At 43.1% G+C, this 25,317-nt stretch overlaps 1 protein-coding gene across 1 annotated transcript in view; it reads left to right on the top strand.

The window, feature by feature from the left end:
- The first annotated feature begins 3,156 nt into the window (after window positions 1-3,156).
- CD44 (CD44 molecule (IN blood group)) overlaps window positions 3,157-25,317 on the top strand; it is a 43,328-nt gene continuing 21,167 nt past the window's right edge. Inside the window, exon 1 of the mRNA XM_069965160.1 lies at window positions 3,157-3,495. Coding sequence (XP_069821261.1) covers window positions 3,426-3,495 — 70 coding nt within the window. The 5' untranslated portion in view covers window positions 3,157-3,425. The remainder of the gene's footprint in view (window positions 3,496-25,317) is intronic.

Genomic DNA, 25,317 nt, shown 5'->3' with positions numbered 1-25,317 from the left:
GATGCTCCTATGGGCTGGTATTTCCTACCTATGTGGTACTCGCTAAGGTGAAACCCCCTTAGGCGCAGCTCTTCCTAATCTATGCAAATTGGTTATAAATTATGTAAATCTGTCCCTGACTCACTTATCTGACTATTCGGATATGTCACTCGTGTTATAATCCTGTTACATGAATAGATCCTTTTGCTGCTTCTAAAGAACCATAGAAGAATCTAGAATATGGACTCCTAAGCACTAGCCTTTGCCGGGGCGTTAGACACATACAGTAAAACAGAACAGGTATCAGACACTGCCATACATTGTGTTGTGGCCAAGATGAGTTACTGCAACTCAGTTCTTACTTCATTGGGATCTAAGCTGCAGTAACCCAGCTTGGCCACTATACAATGTATGGGGCTGTCTGCTTCCTGTTTCACTGTGTATGTATATCGGTTTCACATACACAGTGCCATCCTACCAATCTGATATTGATTACCTGTTTTGTGGATAGGTCATCAATATATTTTGCCCAGAAAATCCATTTAAGTGAATGGTGAGCAGGCACTCAACAAGAACTGACTAGAAACCAGGCACTCTTTGACAGCTGAATGGTGACCAGACACTTTACATGAACTGACTAGTAACCAGGCACTGTACAGGAACTGACTAGTAACCAGGCACTCTACAGGAACTGAATAGCAATCAGGCACTCTACAGGAACTGACTAGTAACCAGGCACTCTACAGGAACTGAATAGCAATCAGGCACTCTACAGGAACTGACTAGTAACCAGGCACTTTACAGGAACTGGCTAGAAACCAAACACTCTACAGGAACTGAATAGTAACCAGGCACTCTACAGGAACTGAATAGTAATCAGGCACTCTACAGTAACTGACTAGTAACCAGGCACTCTGCTGGAACTGACTAGTAACCAGACACTCTACAAGAACTGAATAGTAACCAGGCACTCTACAAGAACTGAATAGAAACCAGGCACTCTACAGGAACTGACTAGAAACCAGGCACTCTACAGGAACTGACTAGAAACCAGGCACTCTACAGGAACTGAATAGTGACCAGGTACTCAACATGAACTGACTAGTAACCAGGAACTCTACAGGAACTAAATAGTAACCAGGCACTCTACAGGAACTGACTAGTAACCAGGCACTCTACAGGAACTGACTAGTAACCAGGCACTCTACAGCAACTAAGTAGTGACCAGGCACTCTACAGGAACTGAATAGTTACCAGGCTCTCTACAGGAACTGACTAGAAACAAGGCACTCTACATGAACTGACTAGAAACCAGGCACTCTACAAGAACCAACTAGTAACCAGGCACTCTACAGGAACTGACTAGTAACCAGGCACTCTACAAGAACTGAATAGTAATCAGGCACTCTACAAGAACTGAATAGAAACCAGGCACTCTACAGGAACTGACTAGTAACAAGGTACTCTACAGGAACTGACTAGAAACCAGGCACTCTACAGGAACTGACTAGAAACCAGGCACTGTACAAGAACCAACTAGTAACCAGGCACACTACAGGAACTGAATAGTTACCAGGCACTCTACAGGAACTGAATAGTTACCAGGCACTCTACAAGAACTGAATAGTTACCAGGCACTCTACAAAAACTGAATACTATCCAGGCACTCTACAGCAACTGAATAGTGACCAGGCACTCTACAGGAACTGAATAGTTACCAGGCACTCTACAAAACTGAATACTATCCAAGCACTCTACAGCAACTGACTAGTAATCAGGTACTCTACAGGAACTGACTAGTAACCAGGCACTCTACAGGAACTGAATAGTTACCAGGCACTCTACAGGAACTGACTAGTAACCATGCACTCTACAGGAACTGAATAGTTACCAGGCACTCTACAAGAACTGAATAGTTACCAGGCACTCTACAAAACTGAATACTATCCAGGCACTCTACAGGAACTGAATAGTGACCAGGCACTTTACAAAAACTGAAAAATAACCAGACACTGTACATGAACTGACTAGTAACCAGGCACTCTACAGGAACTGAATAGAAACCAGGCACTCTACAAGAATTTAATAGTAACCAGGCACTCTACAGGAACTGACTAGTAACCAGGCACTCTACAAGAACCGACTAGTAACCAGGCACTCTACAAGAACCGACTAGTAACCAGGCACTCAACAAGAACTGAATAGTGACCAGGCACTCTAAGGGAACTGTGGTAACTAGTAACCAGGCCCGGTATAATAATTCATTTATCTACCTCTGCACAGTGCCTAGATGACTCCACAGTGTATGGATTACATGTCATGATAATATGATAATACAAGGCATCATGGCCCGGATGTGACCATACTCTTCATATAAATACGACCATGCTGTAACCTTGAATACCATTTAATATATAAAAGGTCATAATCTGAATATACAGTATAAGAAACTACCCCCCCCCCCCCAACACCCACTCTGGTTTACCCTCCCACTTTGAGGTCCGTTCTCTGGGACTGTCCCACCAGAATCCATAGTGATTTCAATAATACCCTATCGAAATGAATGGCGTCACTGCCCGATACTTATTTCTTAATGTGATGCCAATGTGAACAGCGCTGTAAATATACACAACCATATGCAAATTGAGGGTGTAGTAAATGAGGCCCTGATGCTTCATTATAAAAATATATATGTATGTAACATAGAGGACCCTTAGTGGGATGGTCCCATCCTTTTCGCTACTGGGTGGTGAGAACCAGCACACCATTCTCATGGAATCGCCTGAAGGGTCACGTAAAGGGGCAAACAAACAGCAGGCTCCATGGCGGTATAATTGTACTATGTGACACTGTTTACCATCACGCTGCCCCCTGCAGGCAGGTATAGGGAGTCTCATGGATGTTGTACCCCCTGTGCACTCTCTAGCATCAGTTTCTCCAGGACTTTATAAAAGTTTCTAAAAGTTTTCTAGTGATGTGAGATCCAGATGCAGGACCGTCCTGGTGCGCTGCCATCTGGATCCGCTTTCTTCTGGGCACTAAACAGGCAATGCCTGCCATTAACCCTTCAAGGGGTTAAAGGTTTAGGGGCCTATAGACACTTGCTTCCTGTGTCAGATTACTTATAGAAACTCCTGCAGTTGAGGGACAAGCCTCGTGCTCCTCGCCTGGGACAGCAGCTCCTCGTCTGGGACGCCTGGATCTAGAACTTTTTTTTTTTTCTTCTTCTTCTTCTTCTCCTTTATGGGTGTGACTTTGATTCCCTCCCAGTTATGACACAACTTTAGTTCCTTTGAATCAGAATAATAAGCCCTTCAAAGTTACAAGCTCCTTTACTGCACAGTGGCTGGTTTTTGTGTTTCTTGTGGGATCTCTTAGGTAGTTTTTTTTTTTTTTTTTTTTTAAATTCCGGAATCCAAAAAAAAAAAAAAAAAAAAGAAAAGAAAATGACCAGACCGCTGTGGATTTTCTGTTTCGGATTATTTTCCTGGATTTGTATATCCCAGGCGCAGAAAGGTAAGAGGCTACCCCATCTTTATAATTGCAGAATGCAAACGGATACAGATGTAGCAGAGCTGAGTTTGTTAGATTCCACGTTTATGAAATCTGGAAGTTTGTTTGTTTTATTAATTAATTAATTTGTTTCTTTATTCATTTATTTAAATAATGTAGCAGCAGATGTAGCAGAGCTTACTTTGTTATACATGGTACACATTGCAAGATGTAGTAGAGCTGGTGCGTTAGACATGCCAGACCTGAATGTTAGATGGAGTAGAGCTGAGATTGTTAGATGTAGTAGAGCTATATTAGACATGATAAACTTTGTTTGCTATAGTTTAGTAGAGTTGAGTTTGGTACATCTGGATTTAGAGCTGAGTTTGAGCATCACCTTAGAGTTTTTTTTTTTTGCACATGTTATTTGGCTTTGTCAGATGTAGTAGTGCTTAGTTTGCTATAATATACCTGGCTTTGTTAGATGATGCTGAGTTAAGTTTGTTGGTCACATCAGATCTAGTGGAGATGAGTTTGTTCGGTATATTAGAACTGGACTTATTGGATGCATTGGAGTTGAGACATATCAGATTTAGGTATATGTAATGTAGTGGAGCTGAGTTTGGCACATTAGACCTGGCCAGTAGAGTTGAGTTTGTTGAGGTCACAAGATGTAGTAGAGCTGACTTTGTCTGGCATATTGTACCTGGTATTGTTAGAATTACACCTGGTATTGTTGGATGTAGTAGAGCTGACTTTGTCTGGCATATTGCACATAGTATTGTTAGATGTAGCAGAGCTGAATTTGGTTGGCATATTGTACCTGGTCTTGTTAGACAGAGTGGAGCTGAGTTTGTCTGGCATATTGCACATAGTATTGTTAGATGTAGTAGAGCTGAGTTTGTCTGGCATATTGCACATAGTATTGTTAGATGTAGTAGAGCTGAGTTTGGCATAAAGCACTTTGTATTGTTAGATATAGTAGAGCTGAGTTTGTCTGCCATTTTGCGCCTGATATTGTTATATGTAGTAGAGCTGAGTTTGGTTGGTACAGTACATTGCACCTGGTATTGTTAGATGTAGTAGAGCTGAGTTTGGTTGGCATTTGCATTTTGCACCTGGTATTGTTAGATGTAGTGGAGCTGAGTTTGGTTGGTACAGTACATTGCACCTGGTATTGTTAGATGTAGCAGTACTCAGCATGTAAGACATACTACACCTGGCTTTGTCAGGTGTAGACGGAGTGAGTTTGCTAGATATATTGAGATACAGTAGGGCTGAGCTTGTTACACCTATTTGACCTGAATCACTAGGATGTAGCAGTGCTGAATATGTTAGATGTGACATATCTGTTTTGTGATATCTAGTATATCTTGGTGTAGTATAGCTTAGATGTTACAGGACTAAGCTTGTTAGAAGTAGCAGTGCTGAGTTTGTTATTGGTTTTACATAGGACTGCAAGTAAACCACCCACTATATTATGCCATAGGCATCTAGCAGAGCATACACATGGTACAAAGCTATATTACAAATTCAGCTCTGCTACATCTGCAGTTACCTATGGTCTTAGAGGCAGCAGATGGATCCTTATATCCTCGCCCAAGGAGAATGGCTCCTTTGTGATGATGGGCTTGTCTCCTGGTTTAGGATTTCCCTGGCAGAATAAATATGTTATGGGCCGGGGACAAGGGGGCTTTCTGTCCCTATCTGTGGCCGCAGAGATGACACAAAAGTCACATGTCAGTCATGGTCCTCACACCAGTAATACCAGCGCCTTTATGGGATTCTCTTGGCTGGATACTGAGGAGTCTATTGTGGATTGTCAGTTTGCTGCAGAGATGTTTCTAGGGAAGAACCACAAGTACCAGCATGCCAAGGCACCCTTCAAGGCAGCTGTGCTCTTCAACTAGAACTCTCAGTATGCCCTGACATGCTGGGAGTTGTAGTTGTGCAATGGCTGAACAGCAATAAGTGGTAATAACATGCTGGGAGTAGTGATTGTACAACAGGTGAAGAGCGACAAGCTGTCAGGGCATGCTGGGAGTTGTAGTTCTACAACAGATGAAGAGCGGAAAGCTGTCAGGGCATGCTGGGAGTTGTAGTTCTGCATAAGTTGGAAAGGGACAAGTAAGGGCATGCTAAAAGTTGTAGTTTTAAAATAACTGGAGGGTAACAAGTTGTCAGGGCATGGTGAGAGTTGTAGTTGTTTGACAGCAGGAGAGCAGCAAGCTGGGATCCTACTGTGGACAAAGCATGCTGGGAGTTATAGTTATCAACATAGGTTGGATAATACAGCCATGACTGTAGGATTGTCACGGCATATTAGGAGTTGTAATTCTACACTCTAAGATCTGCTGTGACTTGTAGTCCCACAACATAGTGTGCATCCTATAGAAGTGTATAAAATTGCTCTAGGCTTTCAGGATATGCTGAGAGTTGTTGTTCAGTAGCTACAGCTGGACACAATTTCTTATATAATTGCTTTGACTTGTAGTCCCTCAACATCTCACCTAATATATACAGACTAAACAACTATGGCCATGGCCTATCCTGCCCTAAGAGCTGACACTCTAACGGACGATGGAACGGTAACATCTGTTGTGTCCATTGTTGGCGACTTAGAGGGAAAACTTTTCTCTCTCTTTCAGAAGTGGGCGTATCCGCAGTCAGCAGAGCATCGCAGCCGCAGACACGTGCTCCTGAACGCTGCAACCAAAACTGCAGAGCTGAGCACATCACAGACATCTGGCTTCTTGTATAGATATATATACGGATGTATACAGACATCCGGGAGATGGGGTGATAGCGCAGATGTAGCAGAGCGGATTATTGTTTTTTGTTTTTTTAAAAATGCAATAAGTATATAGAATCAAACACTTTGTAGCAGCTCTGCTACATCTAACAAACTCAGCTCTGCTACATCTGACAAACTCAGCTCTGCTACATCTGACAAACTCAGCCCTGCTGCATCCATGCCATTATGGCTGAATATAGTGGATGTGGTATTATGATGGCTTCTGGTTGACTAGCGCCACAATGTACAGTACCATCCTGCCGTCACACCATTTTTCTCTCTGGCTATTGCACAACTATAACTTCAAGCATGCTGGGAGTTGTAGTTGTGCAACAGAGGTGTATTGGTGCCTGCACAGTGCCAGCATGGGAGTGGCACTATGCAGGAAAAGAAACCGACTCTGTTGCTCTCCTCTAGCCCTTCTGGGCCCTCAAACCCTTCTGATACATAAGCTATATGGGCTGCAGAGGTAGCAATTGCAACCAGGCCCAGAAACCCCTCTGATACATAAGAAGACAGATTCAGCTCTGCTACACTGCAACATGTTCTCAGTGTAGATATAGTAAGTAAGGTGAAACATAAGCAACATGTCCACAGTGTAGTTATAGGGGGGTGTAGAGGTAGTAGTTGTATCTGGGCCCTTAAACCCTTCTGATACATAAGGTGTTCAGGTTGCAGAGGTAGCAATTGCAACCAGGCCCATAAACCCCTCTGATACATAAGTAGACAGATTCAGCTCTGCTACACTGTAAAGTTTGGAAAAGTTTTAGAAGGGCATTTTAGATAAATAAATAAGATGAAACATACTCAACATGTTCTCAGTGTAGATATAGAAGGGGGGGGGGGAGGTAGCAATTGTATCTGGGCCCTAAAATCCCTCTGATACATAAGAAGACAAATTCATCTCTGCTACATTGTTGCATTTCAGACTCATAAGTAAGGTGAAACATAAGCAACATGTCCACAGTGTAGTTATAGGAGGGGTGTAAAGGTAGCAATTGTATCCAGGCCCTAAAACCCCTCGGATACACTGATACATAAGCTATACAGGCTGCAGAGGTAGCAATTGCAACCAGGCCCAGAAACCCCTCTGATACATAAAAAGACAGATTCAGCTCTACTACATTGTTGCATTTCAAACTTTCAGTAAGGGGAAATATAAGCAACATGTCCACAGTGTAGTTATAGGGGGGTATAGAGGTAGTAGTTGTATCTGGGCCCTCAAACCCTTCTGGCACATAAGCGATACGGGTTGCAGAGGGAGCAATTGCAACCAGGCCCAGAAACCCCTCTGATACATAGAGATTCAGCTCTGCTACATTGCAAAGTTTGGAAAAGTTTCAGAAGGGCACTTTAGATTCATCAATAAGGTGAAACATATGTAACATATGCACAGTGTCGCTATAGGGGGCGCACAGGTAGTAGTTTTATCCGGGCCCTAAAACCCCTCTGATACATAGGGAAACAAATTCATCTCTGCTACACTGTATATGTTGCTATAGGGGGCACAGCGGTAGCACAATACTGACCAGTACAGTATGGACACTTACTGATGGGCGGCAGGAATTTGTCTATGACCCTCTCAAAGGATAGAAAGATTGAACTGACCAATGGTTGCCCCAATGGAGCCCAGTCCGGCTCTGCTAAAAGAGTCCTGGGAAGAATGTATGGAATAGGAATGTAAAGAATGAATGGACGTCTTGTAATGAGACCGGGATCAAGTAACAAAGGGGATGGTGGGGGGCACTGAGGGCAACATTGGGGGCTGACCATTTGGGTGCTATCTGTCATCTCCTCCACATCTCTGCTTCCTGGTGCCACTAAAGAAATATTACCCATCTGCGGCAGAGGAGGGGGGTGGGGAGGGGGGTGGTCACCCTGAGGCCATGTTCACACACAGTTTCCATCTATAGAATGTAGACCGAACACATCTCATAGCTGAGGGTTTGTTACAGTTGTATGCAGCATCTCTGTTGTGGTGCTGGTTTGTTACAATGTATCAGATTGATAATTGAGTCTATGCTGTTAATGTTTAGACTGTCCTTAGGTCTTAAAGGGGAACTCCGGTGAAAATTTTTTTTCTTTCAAATCAACTGGTGCCATGAAGTTATATAGATTTGTAATTTACTTCTATTTAAAAATCTCCAGTCTTCAAGTACTTATCATCTGCTGTATGTGCTGCAGGAAGTGACACAGTGCTCTCTGCTGCCACCTCAGTCCATAGCAGTAGCAAATGCCCATAGAAATCCTCTCTTGCTCTGGACAGTTCCTGACACAGAGAGAGGTGGCATCAGAGAGCACTGTGTCAGACTGGAGAGAATACACCACTTCCTGCAGTGCATACAGCAGCTGATAAGTACTGGAAGACTTCGGCCTTCGGCTGTCCAGGCATGATGGGAGTTGTAGTTTGGCAACAGCTGCAATGTTAGAGGTTGGAGAACGCTGCTTATATACCTAGATATATATTAGAACTGCAGTGAACACATATGTATCATTGATGTGCTGCCTGATGTAGCAGTGGTATAGTGTTGGCTTCTCGTGCACACGTGTAGTGTGGTGCTGGGGGCCAGGGTATGGGGCTGCTTTGCTGGAACAGACTCCTATTGTAATGGGTTGAGGTATATTTCAGGAATCAATTACTCGGCCCTCACCCCCTAGTCAGCTCCTTCAGAGATGAAGCACATGGCGGAGGCAGGCCCGGGACTTGGCAGCGTGTTTACTGAGTCCAATAAAGACATAAAAAGGAGAATAGAGACTATAAGAGATGAGCTGTAATGCATCCACTGTAATAATGCAACTGGTGTAGCAGAGCTGACTTTGTTGTTTCAATTCTCCTCTAAATATATCCGAGATTTATCAAACATGGTGTAAAGTGAAACTGGCTCAGTTGCCCCTAGCAACCAATCAGATTCCACCTTTCATTTTCCAAAGAGTCTGTGAGGAATGAAAAGTGGAATCTGATTGGTTGCTAGGGGCAACTGAGCCAGTTTCACTTTACGCCATGTTTGATAAATCTCCCCCCATGGTGTAAAGTGAAACTGGCTCAGTTGCCCCTAGCAACCAATCAGATTCCACCTTTCATTTTCCAAAGAGTCTGCGAGGAATGAAAGGTGAAATCTGATTGGTTGCTAGGGGCAACTGGGCCAGTTTCACTTTACGCCATGTTTGATAAATCTCCCCCCATGGTGTAAAGTGAAACTGGCTCAGTTGCCCCTAGCAACCAATCAGATTCCACCTTTCATTTTCCAAAGAGTCTGTGAGGAATGAAAGGTGGAATCTGATTGGTTGCTAGGGGCAACTGAGCCAGTTTCACTGTACACCATGTTTGATAAATCTCCCCCTATATACATTGGCATTATTGTAGTGAATAATAGAGAGTGCGGCGCGGTTATCTTGTTACTATATGGCGCTATTGTTTTGGCAGTGTTATTTAGACATATGGGATTCTGTCTGGTATCATCATTTTCGGTGCTTTCGCACATTGTTATCTGGGCACCATATGGCAGTATTGTGTATGTGGCGTATAGAAATATCATCAAACTTCAAAAACCTCGGACGACTATGATGTTGTATTGTACTTTGTGGTGCTAGCATGGAGTATGGCGCACATCACTGACCTGTACAATAATGTGTGCACCGTATGGCGGTCTAATACAATGAACTCACTGCAGCGTTATATTATCCTATATATAGAACATGGTGCTGTAATAATTGAGCTCTGTATGGAGGCGTTATTTGGCCAGATTGAAACTGTTCACTACTTTTACTTATTATTGTGCACTATAGGACGGTGTTACTTTAAACTGCACTGATATGAAATGTCATAGTACGGTATTACACTTTACAGTGCTAGTATGGTCTATGTCACTATACTGCACTATAATGTGTCCACTGTATATATCGCAACCTTATTGTGGCATTATACTGTTGTATATATAGCACATGCTATTAGTAGTAGTTGAGCTCTATATGAACGTATTATTTATGGCAGCTTTATTGTGTTGAGCGGCTATATAACTGTTCAATATTACTATGATGTATTTTACATGGGAAACATATGTAATCTATATAAGTATTTCTAGAAGCCATAGAACAGTATTTATTAGACCTTGTGTTTACTGAAATATGAATGGCGGCATTATTTCTAAACTCTATGTTGCATTATTGTGCAATATAGGGCGGTATTAAAAACTACAGTGATATGGCAGTTATCATTGTATGACATGGTAACATGATATTGCACTTTATGGTGCTAGAATAGACTAGCTTATATCACTGGGCGGCACTATAATGTGTGCACATGTATGGTGGTCTTATACAGGAAGCACACTATAGCCTTATTGTATATATATATATATATATATATATATATATATATATATATATATATACACACACTGTATAGCACAATACTATTAGTAATTGAGATCTATATGAACATAATACTATTACTATACTATTACAATATTACTATTACTATCATGTATAGCATTGTATGGTACTTTTATTTAGGCAACAGATGGCGGTATTATTTTTCCAATGTATAACAGTATTTTCAAAGCCATATTCCAGCCTTATATTCACTAAAATAAAAATGGTGGTATTATTTCTACTCTCTATGGAGTATTGCTGTACACTATAGGGCGGTATTATTTACAACCTTGTTTCCCATTATGTGATTTGTTACAACATGGCCGATCCTATTTACAGTCTTTTTTTTTTTTTTACGATTATGACCCATTACTCACTCCTTCTTTATGGCTTTTAGCATAACATTTTGGTCACTGTGGCCTGCTCCTGGGGTTTACCACATGCCTAGCTGACAGCGGTGGTGTAAGCGAAGTGCAGCCGGAGGTGAAGTTACTACCACCGACTAATGAACCTCTCATCATTAACGTCACTAAATAAAACCGTCATCTCCTGCATTATTCATCCTCCAGAAACTAGAGAAATAGAGGTAGTGAATTATCATATATAATAGTTGACCTTGGGGGCCCATTCTAGCTCCGGCCTACCGGGGAATTCCCCGGTTCCCCGATGGGCCAGTCCGAGCCTGCTGACCCGTTTATAATCGTTAGTCGTATGAAAAGAATGACAGACAAGAGGACTTCAAAGGTCACATCCACTTTTTAGCAACCCCTGAATACTCTTTGAGGGGTTACTGATATAGTCTAAGGGTATATTCACACGAACGGACTCGCAGCGAGATTCTCGCTGTGAGTCCGGCAGGTCCTGGCAGTTCCCACACACTATATACTCGCTGCGGTCTGAACGACCGCAGCGAGTATGTAATTCTACCGCCCTTAACCCCTTCTGCTCCCGGCCTGGTCCCCCGCTGTAAGTGTGTTCGTGTGAATATACCCTAATAGGAAGCCATATACCAATGTTATAACGATTTCTTTTTCGCTACCCCTCCAGTGTAAGCGTGTCAGTCCACACTGCCGTTCTGTCCTTCTATTCATGATCCAAGATTAGAGGAGAGCAGGTATTGTATGTGTCATGCCCCGCCCTTTAGCCAGTTTTAAAGGGTCACAAAAGTACAAAAAAGTCATTGAAACTATGTACCTATAAACTTTCATAATGTGTTACACAACGGATATAAATATGCGGCATAAGATTATAGGTTAGCATACATTAAATATAATCCCTTACATAATACAGATCTAGGACGCCCATGGTGATATACAGTATGGATGTCTATGCTGAGGTCAGACCTTTCCTCGTAAAAGAGGTCATACATGTAACATGATAGTTAAAGGGATTGTCTGCATTATGTCATGGAGGAAAGTCCTTTATTAGGCCCAGTAGAAAGCCTCTACAAATAGGAGTATAATTCCCTCTGGAGGACCTGACTACACCGACAGCGCATTGATTTTAAAAAGAAAACTGCAATACTTCATTTGCCCTGCGGGTGTGCTGCTGAGTAATTAGAACTGAGCAATCACCTTCTATCAGCTTATTGTCTGGGGAATGTCTCCATAGCTAGGACATGATAACCCTTCAGGTGGGTTTCTGGCATCTGGAATGCCTGCTGACCACCTTAAAAAACGGGAAGCAACCCCTTTGATTTTTTTTTTTTTCTTAAAGGTGTGTTCACTCAGTGGCGAAATGCTCAGATTTGTTCAGATTTCACTTCTCTATTGAAGTTAATTGGGAAAATCCGCAACAAATCTGTTGGATTTAAGACCCGCGTGAACATAACCGAAGGGCGTGTTCACAAGGGGTTGAAATCCTACTGATTTGTTGCACATTTTCTAATGAACTCCAATGGGGAAGTGGAAAATCTGAACAAATCTGAGCATTTCCAGCCCGTGTGAATATATATAGAGAAGATTTAAAGGGGTACTCTGGCGGGAAAAAAATAATTTTGGTGTCAGAAAGTTGTAAATTATTTCTATTTAAAAATCTCAAGTCTTCCAGTACTTATCAGCTGCTGTATGTCCTGCAGGAAGTGGTGTATTCTCTTCAGTCGGACACAGTGCTCTCTGCTGCCACCTCTGTCCATGTCAGGAACTGTCTAGAGTAGTAGCACATCTTCATAGAAAACCTCTCCTGCTCTGGACAGTGGTGGCAGCAGAGAGCACTGTGTCAGACTGGAAAGAATACACCACTTCCTGCAGGACATACAGCAGCTGATAAGTACTGGAAAACTTGAGATTTTTAAATAGAAGTAAATTACAAATCTGTATAACTTTCTGACACTAGTTAATTTTTTTTTTTTTTTGCTGGAGTACCCCTTTAAAGATTTAAACATGGCTGCATTCTTCTACAAACAGCGCCACTTTTGTCCTCTGGTTGTGTGTGGTATTGCAGTTCAGCTCTATGGAAGTGAATGGAGCTGAGGTGTAATTATGGCCGCCCAGGCTCCCAGCATTCATCTATAGACACCATCGGGACGGCTGCCTCCTCCTCCTCAGGTCTTGACAGATTTTCACGTGCCGTGTCTAATATCTGGCACTGTTTGTGAACGTCTCTTGTCGGCGGCCCACGCCCAGCCCCCGATAGTACCTTCTCTGCCTTACAATAACAGCCTGAGTAGGTGGATTTTTCCTTTGTCTTTTATTTCCCCGATTGGCTTTTCCAATGACATGTTCATTCAATGATATAAAAACAGGATTGCTTCTCTCAACACAAAGGCAGTGGCGGCCGGCGATGGGAAACCTGTGCCCCCCTCCATCCTCACCGGGCGAGGCCAAAAAAGACAGGAGCCCGGCTGATAGAGATAGAAAAAAAGACAGTAATCACTTGGCTGAACGATATACCGCCATTGACCTGTCTGTGTCTCATTCGTGTGACCAGGCGGGATCCACCTTGGAGGTGACATCAATGCCAAATATTTGGAGTGCCGTTTATACAGGTCCAATATATTACGGCCGCTGAGGGATAAGGGAGGGGCGCATAGCTGAACACCACTGCACGCCATCCCTGGGGTAACTGTATGGCAGCACTATGGCTGCACTACACCAAGCATGTAATTGAACTCTCTTAGGTACTCGTTGTCAGACGAGTATATAGCGGCACTATTCACTGCAATCTGCCTGTACTCCTGAACTCTCTTAGGTACTCTTTATGAGGCAATGTATATGGCAGCACTATTTGCTCCGCATACACCTGAACTCTCTTAGATACTCTTTATCAGACTATGTATATGGCGGCACTATTGTTTATACTCTGCATATAACTGAACTCTCTTAGGTACTCTTTATCAGACTATGTATATGGCGGCACTATTGTTTATACTCTGCATATAACTGAACTCTCTTAGGTACTCTTTATCAGACTATGTATATGGCGTCACTATAACTATACTCTGCCTATGCTCCTTAACTCTTCTAGTCACTCTTTATCAGACTATGTATATAGAGACACTATTGTTTATACTCTGCTTGTAAGTGAACTCACTTAGATACTCTTTGTTAGACTATGTATGTGGCGGCATTATTCGCTACTGTACTTTACATATAACTGAACTCTCATATACACTTTGTCAGAATATGTATATGGCGGCACTATTTGTTATACTCTGCATATAACTGAACTCTCTTACATACTCTTTGTATGACTATGTATATGGCGGCATTATTCGCTACACTTTACATATAACTGCACTTTATCAGACTATGTATATGGCGGCACTATTTGTTATACTCTATATATAACTGAACTCTCTTAGATACTCTTTGTTAGACTACCGTATGTACAGTATATGGTGGCACTATTTGTTATACTCTATAACTGAACTCTCTTACTCTTTTTAAAGACTACCATATGTATATGGCGGCATTATTCGCTACTGCACTTTACATATAACTGTACTCTCATACGCTTTATCAGAATACGTATATGGCGTCACTACTTGTTATACTCTGCATATAACTGAACTCTCTTAGATACTCTTTGTAAAACTATATGGCAACACTATCTGCTACACTCTAAATATACTCACTTAGCTACTCTTTATCAGACTATATATATATGGCGGCACTATTTGCTACTATTTGCACATATTCCCAAACTCTCTGGGGTACTCTTTACAAGACGGTGGCCGTAGGTTCTGTGTGTACTTAAGTATGGCAGTTTATGGATTTGGGGCGTGTGTACGGTATATGGACCCCAATGGGGTTAACCCTCCAGCCCTGCCGTGTGGTTACAGCCGCCATCTTTGGCACAGGACAGACGCATCCTGTTACTCAGAGCAGATTTTTACATATAATTTTTTTTTAGCACTTCCTATAACCGAGCGCTGGCTGTATACACTGATAGGCTCCATCCTACGTCGGGTTATACGCGTCTTCTATTTCTACAGCTCTTGCTTCATTTTTTTTCATCGTTGGTCACTGACCGCCATATACACCACTTCTGCTTTCAGGACTGTCACCATGGTGCGTTCCTTTATTGCTGGTGAAAACCGTGAAAAACAGTTTTCACAGTTTTATCAGATATCATTGACACCGCTGCACTACTGCTAGAATTACCATGGCAACACTTCCTGTCATATACTGTGGAAGACAGGAAGTCATTGGTTCAGGGGGGTTCATACTGCCACAGTAAAGCGGACATATACATTAAATTAAGTCTGACCATCCTATGTGTATGGGGGTCTCCCGGCCGTCCTACAACAGATGAGAGAAAGCGATGAGGTAGCGCCCATCTTGAAGCTCATATCTCCCGATCCTATAAAACGTATAGACGCTCAGGTCATTTGTTCTGAATAGAGAGCACAAAAGGATCAGGCATGTGAAATTCAACATGTCCGATCTTTCATCTTCATCTGTAGGAGGACAAATCTGGAGGCCTCTATACATATGGTCATAGATGTGCCAAGTTAAAAATGGCGGCTTCAGCCAACAGATGGATAACATCAATGGAGGCCTTTAGGCTCTTGAAGACATGGGGGGAGATTTATCAAGCTGGTGTAAAGTAGAATTGGCTCAGTTGCCCCTAGCAACCAATCAGATTCCACCTTTCATTTCTCACAGATTCTTTGGAAAATGAAAGTGGAATCTGATTGGTTGCTAGGGGCAACTAAGAAAATTCTACTTTACAGCATGTTTGATAAATCTCCCCCATGGACCTTAGTTGGGTTGTTGAACCATCAGAGCATGTTACACCACCATCAAGGGGACACCAAGACTTACAGGGGTTAGAAAAACATGGCCGCTTTCTTCCAAAAAAAGAGCGCCACACTTGTCTGAAAGGTTGGGTGTGGTATTGCAGCGCACTTACATTGAAGCGAATGGAGGTGATTTGTAATACCATGCACAACCTGAGGACAAGGGTGGCGCTGTTTTTGCAAAAAAAAGTAGTTCCTTTTCTAATCCCAGCCAACCCCTTTAATGCAAGGATATATTCTTATAGGAATATATAGATGCCCTCAGGCAGCTTCTTTTCCTGGCAGCAGGGGGCAGCAGATGTATGGATGAGTAAGGGGCCACCATTACATTTGTCACCTCAGGCAGCAGGAAGGTTGGGAGCGCCTCTGCAGGGGTAACATAGAATCCGGATTAGCTTTAATTAGGTCATTAGCTTTTCGTTACGGTAATGATGGCAGCCCCGGCATTATTCTTCCTAATCCTATAATTGCCATTGTTCCATCCCAGGAGTTATTCAATTCCCCAATGAGGAGTTCAGTTTACAACATGTTAGAGGAATTTTCTAAATTTGTATGGAGTCATTTATTACCGACTGCCCCCTCCCCAAATGGAAATAGATACGATGAATGACTATTAATGGGCACTATACCCCCCCCCCCATCCCTTCCATATCAAGATGGCCAACTATCTAATGCAGGGATGGGGAACCTGAGGCCCTCCAGCTGTTGAAGAACTACAATTCCCAGCAGTCAAAGCTTTGGCTTGATGGTAATTGTAGTTCTGCCACAGGTTCCTCATCCCTTACGTATGCTTGGCCACTTCGAGTAGGCGCTAATCCAGACTGCTACCTAATGGCATCTGTAACTCAATCAACTTCTGTCTCGCTGCTAAAACTTAACATAATGGACGCCCCCGGGGCCGTTAGATACTTGATGCTTTCATGGGATGGGTAAAAGAAAAACCACTTTAATTCTGCCAAGAGTAACTTCATTCTCACACATGGGTGTCACGCTGCGGTATTTTGAAAGTTATAGGCAGGTATGGCGAAACCTTGAGCGGCTGCCAGAGCGATGCTACACACCTGTTTTTCTGCATGGATGGAATTGTCCTCTGGGGCATCCGCTGGAATCTGAAAGGCATTAAACCAGGCGGTGGAATTTTACAGAGCGTTCCTTGAAGAGGACGGGCAGCCTGGTGAGGGTTATCAGGAGTCCACCAAGCGGCCGGAGAATCCCTCTCGTGACTGTGGTGTGTTATTCTTCAGGGTGTCCCCATGTACAGTACAGTCCGAGAAGTTTAATGATATTATTATTGGCGCCTCGTTTTTAGGACGAGTTGTGGAATTTCATCGCACTGATAGATTTGTTGTCTACTGTATTAGACTTGGCTAGGAGAGCAGAGGCCAATTGGCCTTTTTAGTGCAAAATATATATTAAAGGCAAGCTGTTTTATAGCTCCGCCAGTTACATATATGCCACTATTTAAAGTGAATCTGTACTGCCCGGACTGGTGGGGTGTTAATGAGGCAGGGCCTAGAGCATCCGTGTCTTAGGCCTGTAGAGTGTCTCTTCCAGCTTTCACCCATCCCAAAAAAGAAGGCGGCTGGGGAGAGACGCTGCAGGCTAGAGCATGGATGTTCTAGGCCCCGCCTCATTGACAAGCTGCCGCGCCAAAATTCATTTTACCCCGAATGCCGGAACCAAAAGATACGCAGACCCCGGGACCAGACATGACTTGATGAGGACATTAAAACAGTACCGGTGGCTTGGGGAGAAGGGAGCTTTTGATTAAAAAGGAAATATAAGCCCTGCCCCCGAGGAAAGCCTAAGACCGCCCTGGAAACACCCAGGAGGAACCCACAACTGTCACTTTCAGGCTAGGTTTGCTCTAATGTTGTCCCCTTTTTGGTTAGGTCCCAGAATCGTCAAGGAAAAATTGGGACTGTTTGTAAGAGTGTAAGGGATAATACTCTGGGGCATGCTTGCAAATGTATCTATGAATATAAAGAACTGGATCCTCTTAAGGTGTGTTTACACATAGAGATTAATCTGACAGATTTTTGAAGCCAAAGCCAGGAACAGACTATAAACAAAGAACAGGTCACAAAAGAAAGACTGAGATTTCTCCTCTTTTCAAATCAATTCCTGGCTTTGGCTTCAAAAATCTGTCAGGTAAATCTCTCTGTGTAAGCGCAACATTAGTTAAAAGGATTGTCCATATGGACTTCTTAGTATGAAGCTGCCCTGGTGATCAGATGGTTGCTATGGACTCAAAACCCTCTTGATGTCCATAAAGGCCCCCAATGTTGCATGACATGGCACCTATTTACACAAATTGATCAGGACTCTAATCAGGACATATGATTAAACATTAAAGAGGCAAAAAGCTTTTTCTTTCAGATCAAATGGTCTGGAAAGTTATATATTTTTGTAATTTACTTCTATTTTAAAATCTTAATTCTTCCCATACTTATCAGCTTCTGTATGTGCTGCAGGAAGTGGTGTTTTATTTCCAGTCTGACACACTGCTCTCTGTTGCCATCTCTGTGAGAGGTTTTCTATGGGGATTTGCTACTGCTCTAGACAGTTCCTGACATGGACAGTGGCGGCAGCAGAGAGCACTGTGTCAGAATGGAAAGAAAACACCATTTCCTGCAGGACATACAGCAGCTGATAAGTACTGGAAAACTTGAGATTTTTAAATAGAAGTAAATTACAAATCTATATAACTGTCTGAAACCAGTTTGAAAGAAAAAAAAATATAGCCAGCACAGAGTTAAGTCCTCCGACCGGACTCTTCGCCCCCACCATCATAAGGATGACATCTGTATGCTGACCAGAAAGATTTCCAGAGTTTTCTGTATTCTTCGGAGACTTGCGAGGATAAAAATAACATTTCATTTACAAAAGCTGAAGTAACCCACAATTAATGACCTGACAGCGCGTTCCGTCTCGGGATCCACAGCATAGCAACAGTCTCCTAGCAGATGTATCAGCGAGAAAGATGAACGAGGGCGAGGGATAATAAAGCCAAGTTATAGTCCACGACCGGCGCATTCTCATTAGGCCCATAACTCTGAAATGCAAAATTTTCCCAGAAACTTCTCAATTCCTGAAACGCAACAGCATCTTGCCTTTTAACATCAATGGGAATAGGCTCGGCATTAATTCATTTAAAGGAGCAGCAACTTTAATATTGTAATGCTATTTTTTCTCACTAATTTTTTCTTTACTTCCCATAGTTTTGCAAAGAACAGGTTGGTACTGTGCTGGGGGATAACTTTCACAGTACACTACTATAGATGGCATGTGGTGGCGGAGAGGGGGGGGGTTATAGTTGGACTGGGTTGCATCACAAAAGCAGCCTTGGTCTAAGCAGTGAACTGCTAGTAGTGATAATGAGTGAATGGGGCATTAGACTCAGGAGGCGGCACTGTGTGCACAGTAAGAACACAAATATCTACAAAATGATATGATAACATATGGTGTTTAAGGGTGAAACAGTGATGTCGCATACTTGTTTCCGTGAAGTACCCTATGTTATCAAATCCCTTGTCATACATATTTGTCAGAAATATTTGTATTCTTTCTATGTACACAGTGCTGCCTCCTGAATCCTATACCTCCTTCCCTTTACTCACTCCTTACTAGCAGTCCACTGCTTAGACCAAGGCTGCTTTTGTGATGTAACCTTCCCTGAGAATCTGGTATCCTATGCCATGCATCACTGCCCAGAGAGAACTAAGCAGGTTGTACCCCAATTTCAACACCCCCAATGGTATCCTGTTGATAGAATGATCACACAAGGTGAGCATACGCCTGTCTATGGTAGGTTACAAATAAGAGGGAAGCCTTCATGTACATTTTAGGCACAGTGTGGACTCTCTGGATCACAAAATGGCATGCCTACAGAAAGCAACCAGAGAGTCTGGGCTCTCCTCTGAACATAACACTATCTAAGCCTTACCACCTGTGTTTTGTCTTGGTCTCTTTGATGATAAAGACAGAATTTTCCTAACAACAGGCAGTGGACAGCAGATAGCAGGAAAGTGAGACATCTAGTGACTGAGAATATAGAGCTTTATTCCTGTGGTAGAAATGGTAAATCTCAATGGCCCCAGATAAAAATGAACAGATCTCAGGCCGTGATGGCCGCGCAGCTTGTTATCCTCTATCCAGAGATGGAAATACCCTTTAAACTCACCCACAGGATTGCACATAGGTCTAAGCAGCAGATTTGGCAGACAAGGCAGCTGCCTAGGGTGAAACTTGGCATGAAAGTACATCTGGCACTGAATACAACTTTAGTGCAATTTCATCCTCAATGTGATTTAGTCACCGACTAACCATCAACAAGGAGTATTCTTTTAGTTTAAAGGCTCGCTAAAAGGATTTACATCAAAGCACAAAGAAGTTTCAATGCGAGCCATGTGATTAATCTGTAAGAGGACTGGAGTGATGGGAGCGGTTCCATATCTTTGTGTAAGGTGCCTAAACACCCTGTCCCGTCACGGCTCTCATGTGAGGTTTAGTTCAGCTGTGTACACACACAAAGATGGCAGGCGTCTGTACTTATAAGTCTACATAATATGTATATGCCCTACGCCCTACTGGGGATAACAATGGTATTAGTGGAGAAGGGTAAGTGGACCAGTCAAGGCCACCCTATGTTAGGGAAAACCACATGGATCTCTTAAAGGGGAACTCTGGCGACATTTTTTTTCTTTCAAATCAAGCAGTTTCAGAAAGGTATAAAGATTTGTAATTTACTTCTTTTTAAAAATCTCTAGTCTTCCAGTACTTATCAGCTGCTGGATGTCCTGCAGGAAGTGGTGTATTCTCTCCAGTCTGACACAGTGCTCTCTGCTGCCACCTCTGTCCATGTCAGGAACTGTCCAGAGTAGTAGAGGTTTTCTATGGGGATTTGCTACTTGTCAGACTGGAAAGAATACACCACTTTCTCCAGGACATACAGCAGCTGAGGCACACGCCAAAAATAAAAAATAAATGGCCGCCTCTTAGTCTTCTATATAGCAGAATGTAAGATCTGGGGGAAGTAAACGGGTCATCTAACTTCAGAATAAAGTTTACTTAAAGGGATTGTCTGGCATAGAAAAGAGAGGACAGCTCACTGATTTTAGTGTTAATCGTGTAATTCCTCTGATCACCTGCGGAGGTGCTATAGAAAAATCCTGTATTGGTAATGTAAGATTTTCATGCAGTTACAGCCCCCCCCCCCCCCCCCCCCCCGAATTTTACAATAGTACTATGAATAGTTTATATGAGAAATTAATCCAAGTATTATTCCCCTGACATACACTCAATTCTCAATGCGACACTTGTTAAACATTCTGGTTTCGGAGCGGCTGGCGTTTTATATGATCCGGTTCTATTCATTGTTTAAGGACGACGAGTCTATTTAAATAAACAGAACAGAGAGTCTTTGTAAGGCAATGTTTTATGGGGTTGAAGGAGACAATGAGGTGTCCTTGTTACAGCTGCGCTCTCTCCAGGAGGATGTGTCGTAAGACGCTTGTTTACTACTCAGCCATACATCAAGGATCCTGAGTCACTTACAGGAGAGTCACCTAGAGCTGCCATTATACAGGAGAGTCACCTATAGCTGCCATTATACAGGAGAGTCACCTATAGCTGCCATTATACAGGAGAGTCACCTAGAGCTGCCATTATACAGGAGAGTCACATATAGCTGCCATTATACAGGAGAGTCACATATAGCTGCCATTATACAGGAGAGTCACCTAGAGCTGCCATTATACAGGAGAGTCACCTAGAGCTGCCATTATACAGGAGAGTCACATATAGCTGCCATTATACAGGAGAGTCACCTAGAGCTGCCATTATACAGGAGAGTCACCTAGAGCTGCCATTATACAAGAGAGTCACATATAGCTGCAATTATACAGGAGAGTCACCTAGAGCTGCCATTATACAGGAGAGTCACCTAGAGCCGCCATTATACAGGAGAGTCACCTAGAGCTGCCATTATACAGGAGAGTCACCTAGAGCTGCCATTATACAGGAGAGTCACCTAGAGCTGCCATTATACAGGAGAGTCACCTATAGCTGCCATTATACAGGAGAGTCACCTAGAGCTGCCATTATACAGGAGAGTCACCTATAGCTGCCATTATACAGGAGAGTCACCTAGAGCTGCCATTATACAGGAGAGTCACCTAGAGCTGCCATTATACAGGAGAGTCACCTAGAGCTGCCATTATACAGGAGAGTCACATATAGCTGCATTATACAGGAGAGTCACCTACAGCTGCCATTATACAGAAGAGTCACCTAGAGCTGCCATTATACAGGAGAGTCACCTAGAGCTGCCATTATACAGGAGAGTCACCTAGAGCTGCCATTATACAGGAGAGTCACCTAGAGCCGCCATTATACAGGAGAGTCACCTAGAGCTGCCATTATACAGGAGAGTCACCTAGAGCTGCCATTATACAGGAGAGTCACCGGGTGGAGGAAAGGGAGTTAGCATACTTCTTCCTAGGGGCATTTCACTTAGGAGTCCCTACTAACTGGATATTTTAGGAGCAAAAGAGAAAAGGAAGGGCCGATAAGTGATTGGAAGGAACGAAAGAAGGAAGACGGGGGAGGAAGAAATGGAGAGAGGAAGTAAGATTGGAAGGAAGTAAAGAGGGAAGATTGGAGGAAAGGACAATGGAAGGAGGGAATGACAGGAGAGAAGAAGGAAGATTGGAAGAAAGGAAAAAGGGAAGGAAGGAAGGGATGAAGGGATGAAGGAAGGGGGAAGAAGAAATGGAGAGTGGAAGGCAGATTGGAAGGAAGGAAAGAGGGAAGAAGGGAAGAAAAGAGAAAGGAAGGAGGGAAGGGAGGAAGATTGATGGGAAGGAAAAGGAGGAGGAGGAAGAAAGGGAAAAAGGAAGGAAAATTGGGTGAAACGAAAGTAGGAAGGGATGAAGCAAGGGGGAAGAAGAAATGGAGAGTGGAAGGCATATTGGAAGGAAGGGAAGAAGGAAGAAGGGAAGAAACGAGAAAGGAAGGAAGGAAGATTGATGGGAAGAAAAAAAGAAGAAAGGGAAAAAGGAAGGAAGATTGGAAGAAAGGAAAGAGGGAAGAAGGGAAGAAAAGAGAATGGAAGGAAAGATAGATGGGGAAGAAAGGGAGGAAGGCAGGAAGGAAGGAAGATTGATTTATTGGCAGAAAGGAAGGAAGAAAAGAAGAACAAAACGGGGAGGAATAAAAGGGAAAAATAAGGGAACATTGGAAAAAAGAAAATAGGGAAGGAAAGAAGGAAGGGAGAGAGGAAGTAAGATTGGAAGGAAGGAAGAAAGAAAGAAAGAAAGAAAGAAAGGGAGAAACGGCAAGGAAGAAAGGGAGAGAGAAAGGAAGGAAAGAGGGAAAAAGGTAAGTATGGAGAATGGAAGAAAGAAAGGAAGGAAAGTATAAAAAGAAATGGAGAGTGGAAGGCAGATTGGAAGGAAGGGAAGAAAAGAGAAAGGAAGGAAAATTGATTGATTGGAAGAAATAAAAGAAGAAAGGAGGGGGAGGAAGAAAGGGAAAAAGGAAGGAAGATTGGAAGAAAGGAAAGAGGAATGGAAGGAAGGTAAGGTATAAATGGAGTAAGAAAGGCAGATTGGAAGTAAGGAAAGAGGGAAGAAATAACAATGGAAGGAAAGATGGATGGGGAAGAATGGGAGGAAGACAGGAAGTAAGAATGATTGATTGGTAGGAAGGAAGGAAGAAAGGAAGAAAAAAGCAGGGAGGAATAAAAGTGAAAATAGAAGGAAGATTGGAAGAAAGGAAATAGGGAAGGAAGGAAGGAAGAGGGAAAAGGGAAAGGAAGAAAGGCAAAGAGAAAGGAAGGAAAGAGGGAAGAAGGTAAGAAAGGAGAATGGAAGGAAGGAAGAGATGAAGAAAGGGAGAAGAAGAAATGGAGAGGGGAAGGCAGATTGGAAGGAATGGAAGAAAAGAGAAAGGACGGATATTGATTGATTGGAAAGAATAAAAGAAGAAAGGAGGGGGAGGAATAAAGGAAAAAAGGAAGGAAGATTGGAAGAAAGGAAAGAGGGAAGGAAGAAAGGTGAGGAAGAAACGGAGAAAGGAAAGCAGATTGGAAGGAAGGAGGGAACAAGGGAAGAAAGGAGAATGGAAGGAAAGCTGGATGGGGAAGAAAGGGAGGAAGGCAGGAAGGAAGGAAAAGGAAGAATGATTTATTGGCAGGAAGGGAGAAAAGAAGAAAAAAGCGGGGACGAATAAAAGAGAAAAAGGAGGAAAGATTGGATGAAAGTAAACAGGGAAGGAAAGAAGGAAGGATGATTGATTGATTGATTCATTCATTCATTCATTCATTCATTCATTGGAAGGAAAGGAGAGAGGAATGCAGATTGAAAGGAAGACATGGAGAAAGGAAGGAAGGTAGGAAGGGAGAAAGGAAGGAAGGAAGGGAGAGGGGGAGGAAGGGAGGAAGGAAGGGAAGGAAGGGAGGAAGGAAGGAAGGAAGGAAGGAAGGGAGGGAGGGAGGGAGGAAGGAAGGAAGGAAGGAAGGAAGGAAGGAAGGGAGGGAGGGAGGGAGGAAGGAAGGAAGGAAGGAAGGGAAAGAGGGAGGAAGGAAGGAAGGAAGGGAAAGAGGGAGGGAGGAAGGAAGGATGGAAGGAAGGAAGGGAGGGAGGAAGGAAGGAAGGAAGGAAGGAAGGAAGGGAGGGAGGGAGGGAGGGAGGAAGGAAGGAAGGAAGGAAGGAAGGGAGGAAGGGAAAGAGGGAGGAAGGAAGGAAGGAAGGAAGGGAAAGAGGGAGGAAGGAAGGAAGGAAGGGAAAGAGGGAGGGAGGAAGGAAGGATGGAAGGAAGGAAGGAAGGGAGGGAGGAAAGGATCTACAGACATGTACTCTACATTCAAACCAATAAATAATATAATTATAAAGCTGAAGGGGGTCAAAGGACACAATACTATTAGTCAGCAGTTCTCACCTGCTCAAGGAGACCCAGTACCTCCCAAAAGTCTATATCAGTCATAAGTCTTATGCTTCCATGTCTGTAACTGAGGCTTATAGAAAATAACATGACTACATATATATCAGACACTGGGGCCCACAGCCCCCCCCCCCCCCCTCCAGTATGAGGACCTAAGGTTATCATACTGGTTATAGAGATAACACTCAGACATAGACAATAGTGGAAGCCAAGATGACAACTTTTACATTTGTCGCTGCCGCGTGATGTAGGATCCGTGTTCCCTCAGTGTATCACAATTCTGTATATTTAATATAGAACATGATTAACAATACGCCTCTGGGCTTCCATCAGAGCGAAAGGGAAAAAAGAAGAAGAAATTGCATGACTCAATGCTTTTCCGCTAAGTGTCACCCAGAAGAAGAAGTCATCGGTTTTCGCCTTAGGCGTTACTATGTAATGTGTTATTGGCAGAGGAGTCAATATACTGGAAGCGGGCAGCTTGTACGCATCTTAG

This window comes from Dendropsophus ebraccatus, chromosome 4 (genome assembly GCF_027789765.1).
Source record: "Dendropsophus ebraccatus isolate aDenEbr1 chromosome 4, aDenEbr1.pat, whole genome shotgun sequence".
In the NCBI taxonomy this organism is placed as follows: Eukaryota; Metazoa; Chordata; class Amphibia; order Anura; family Hylidae; genus Dendropsophus; species Dendropsophus ebraccatus.
The sequence above is the reverse complement of the archived record's forward strand: the minus strand, read 5'-3'. Positions and strand labels throughout refer to the sequence as shown.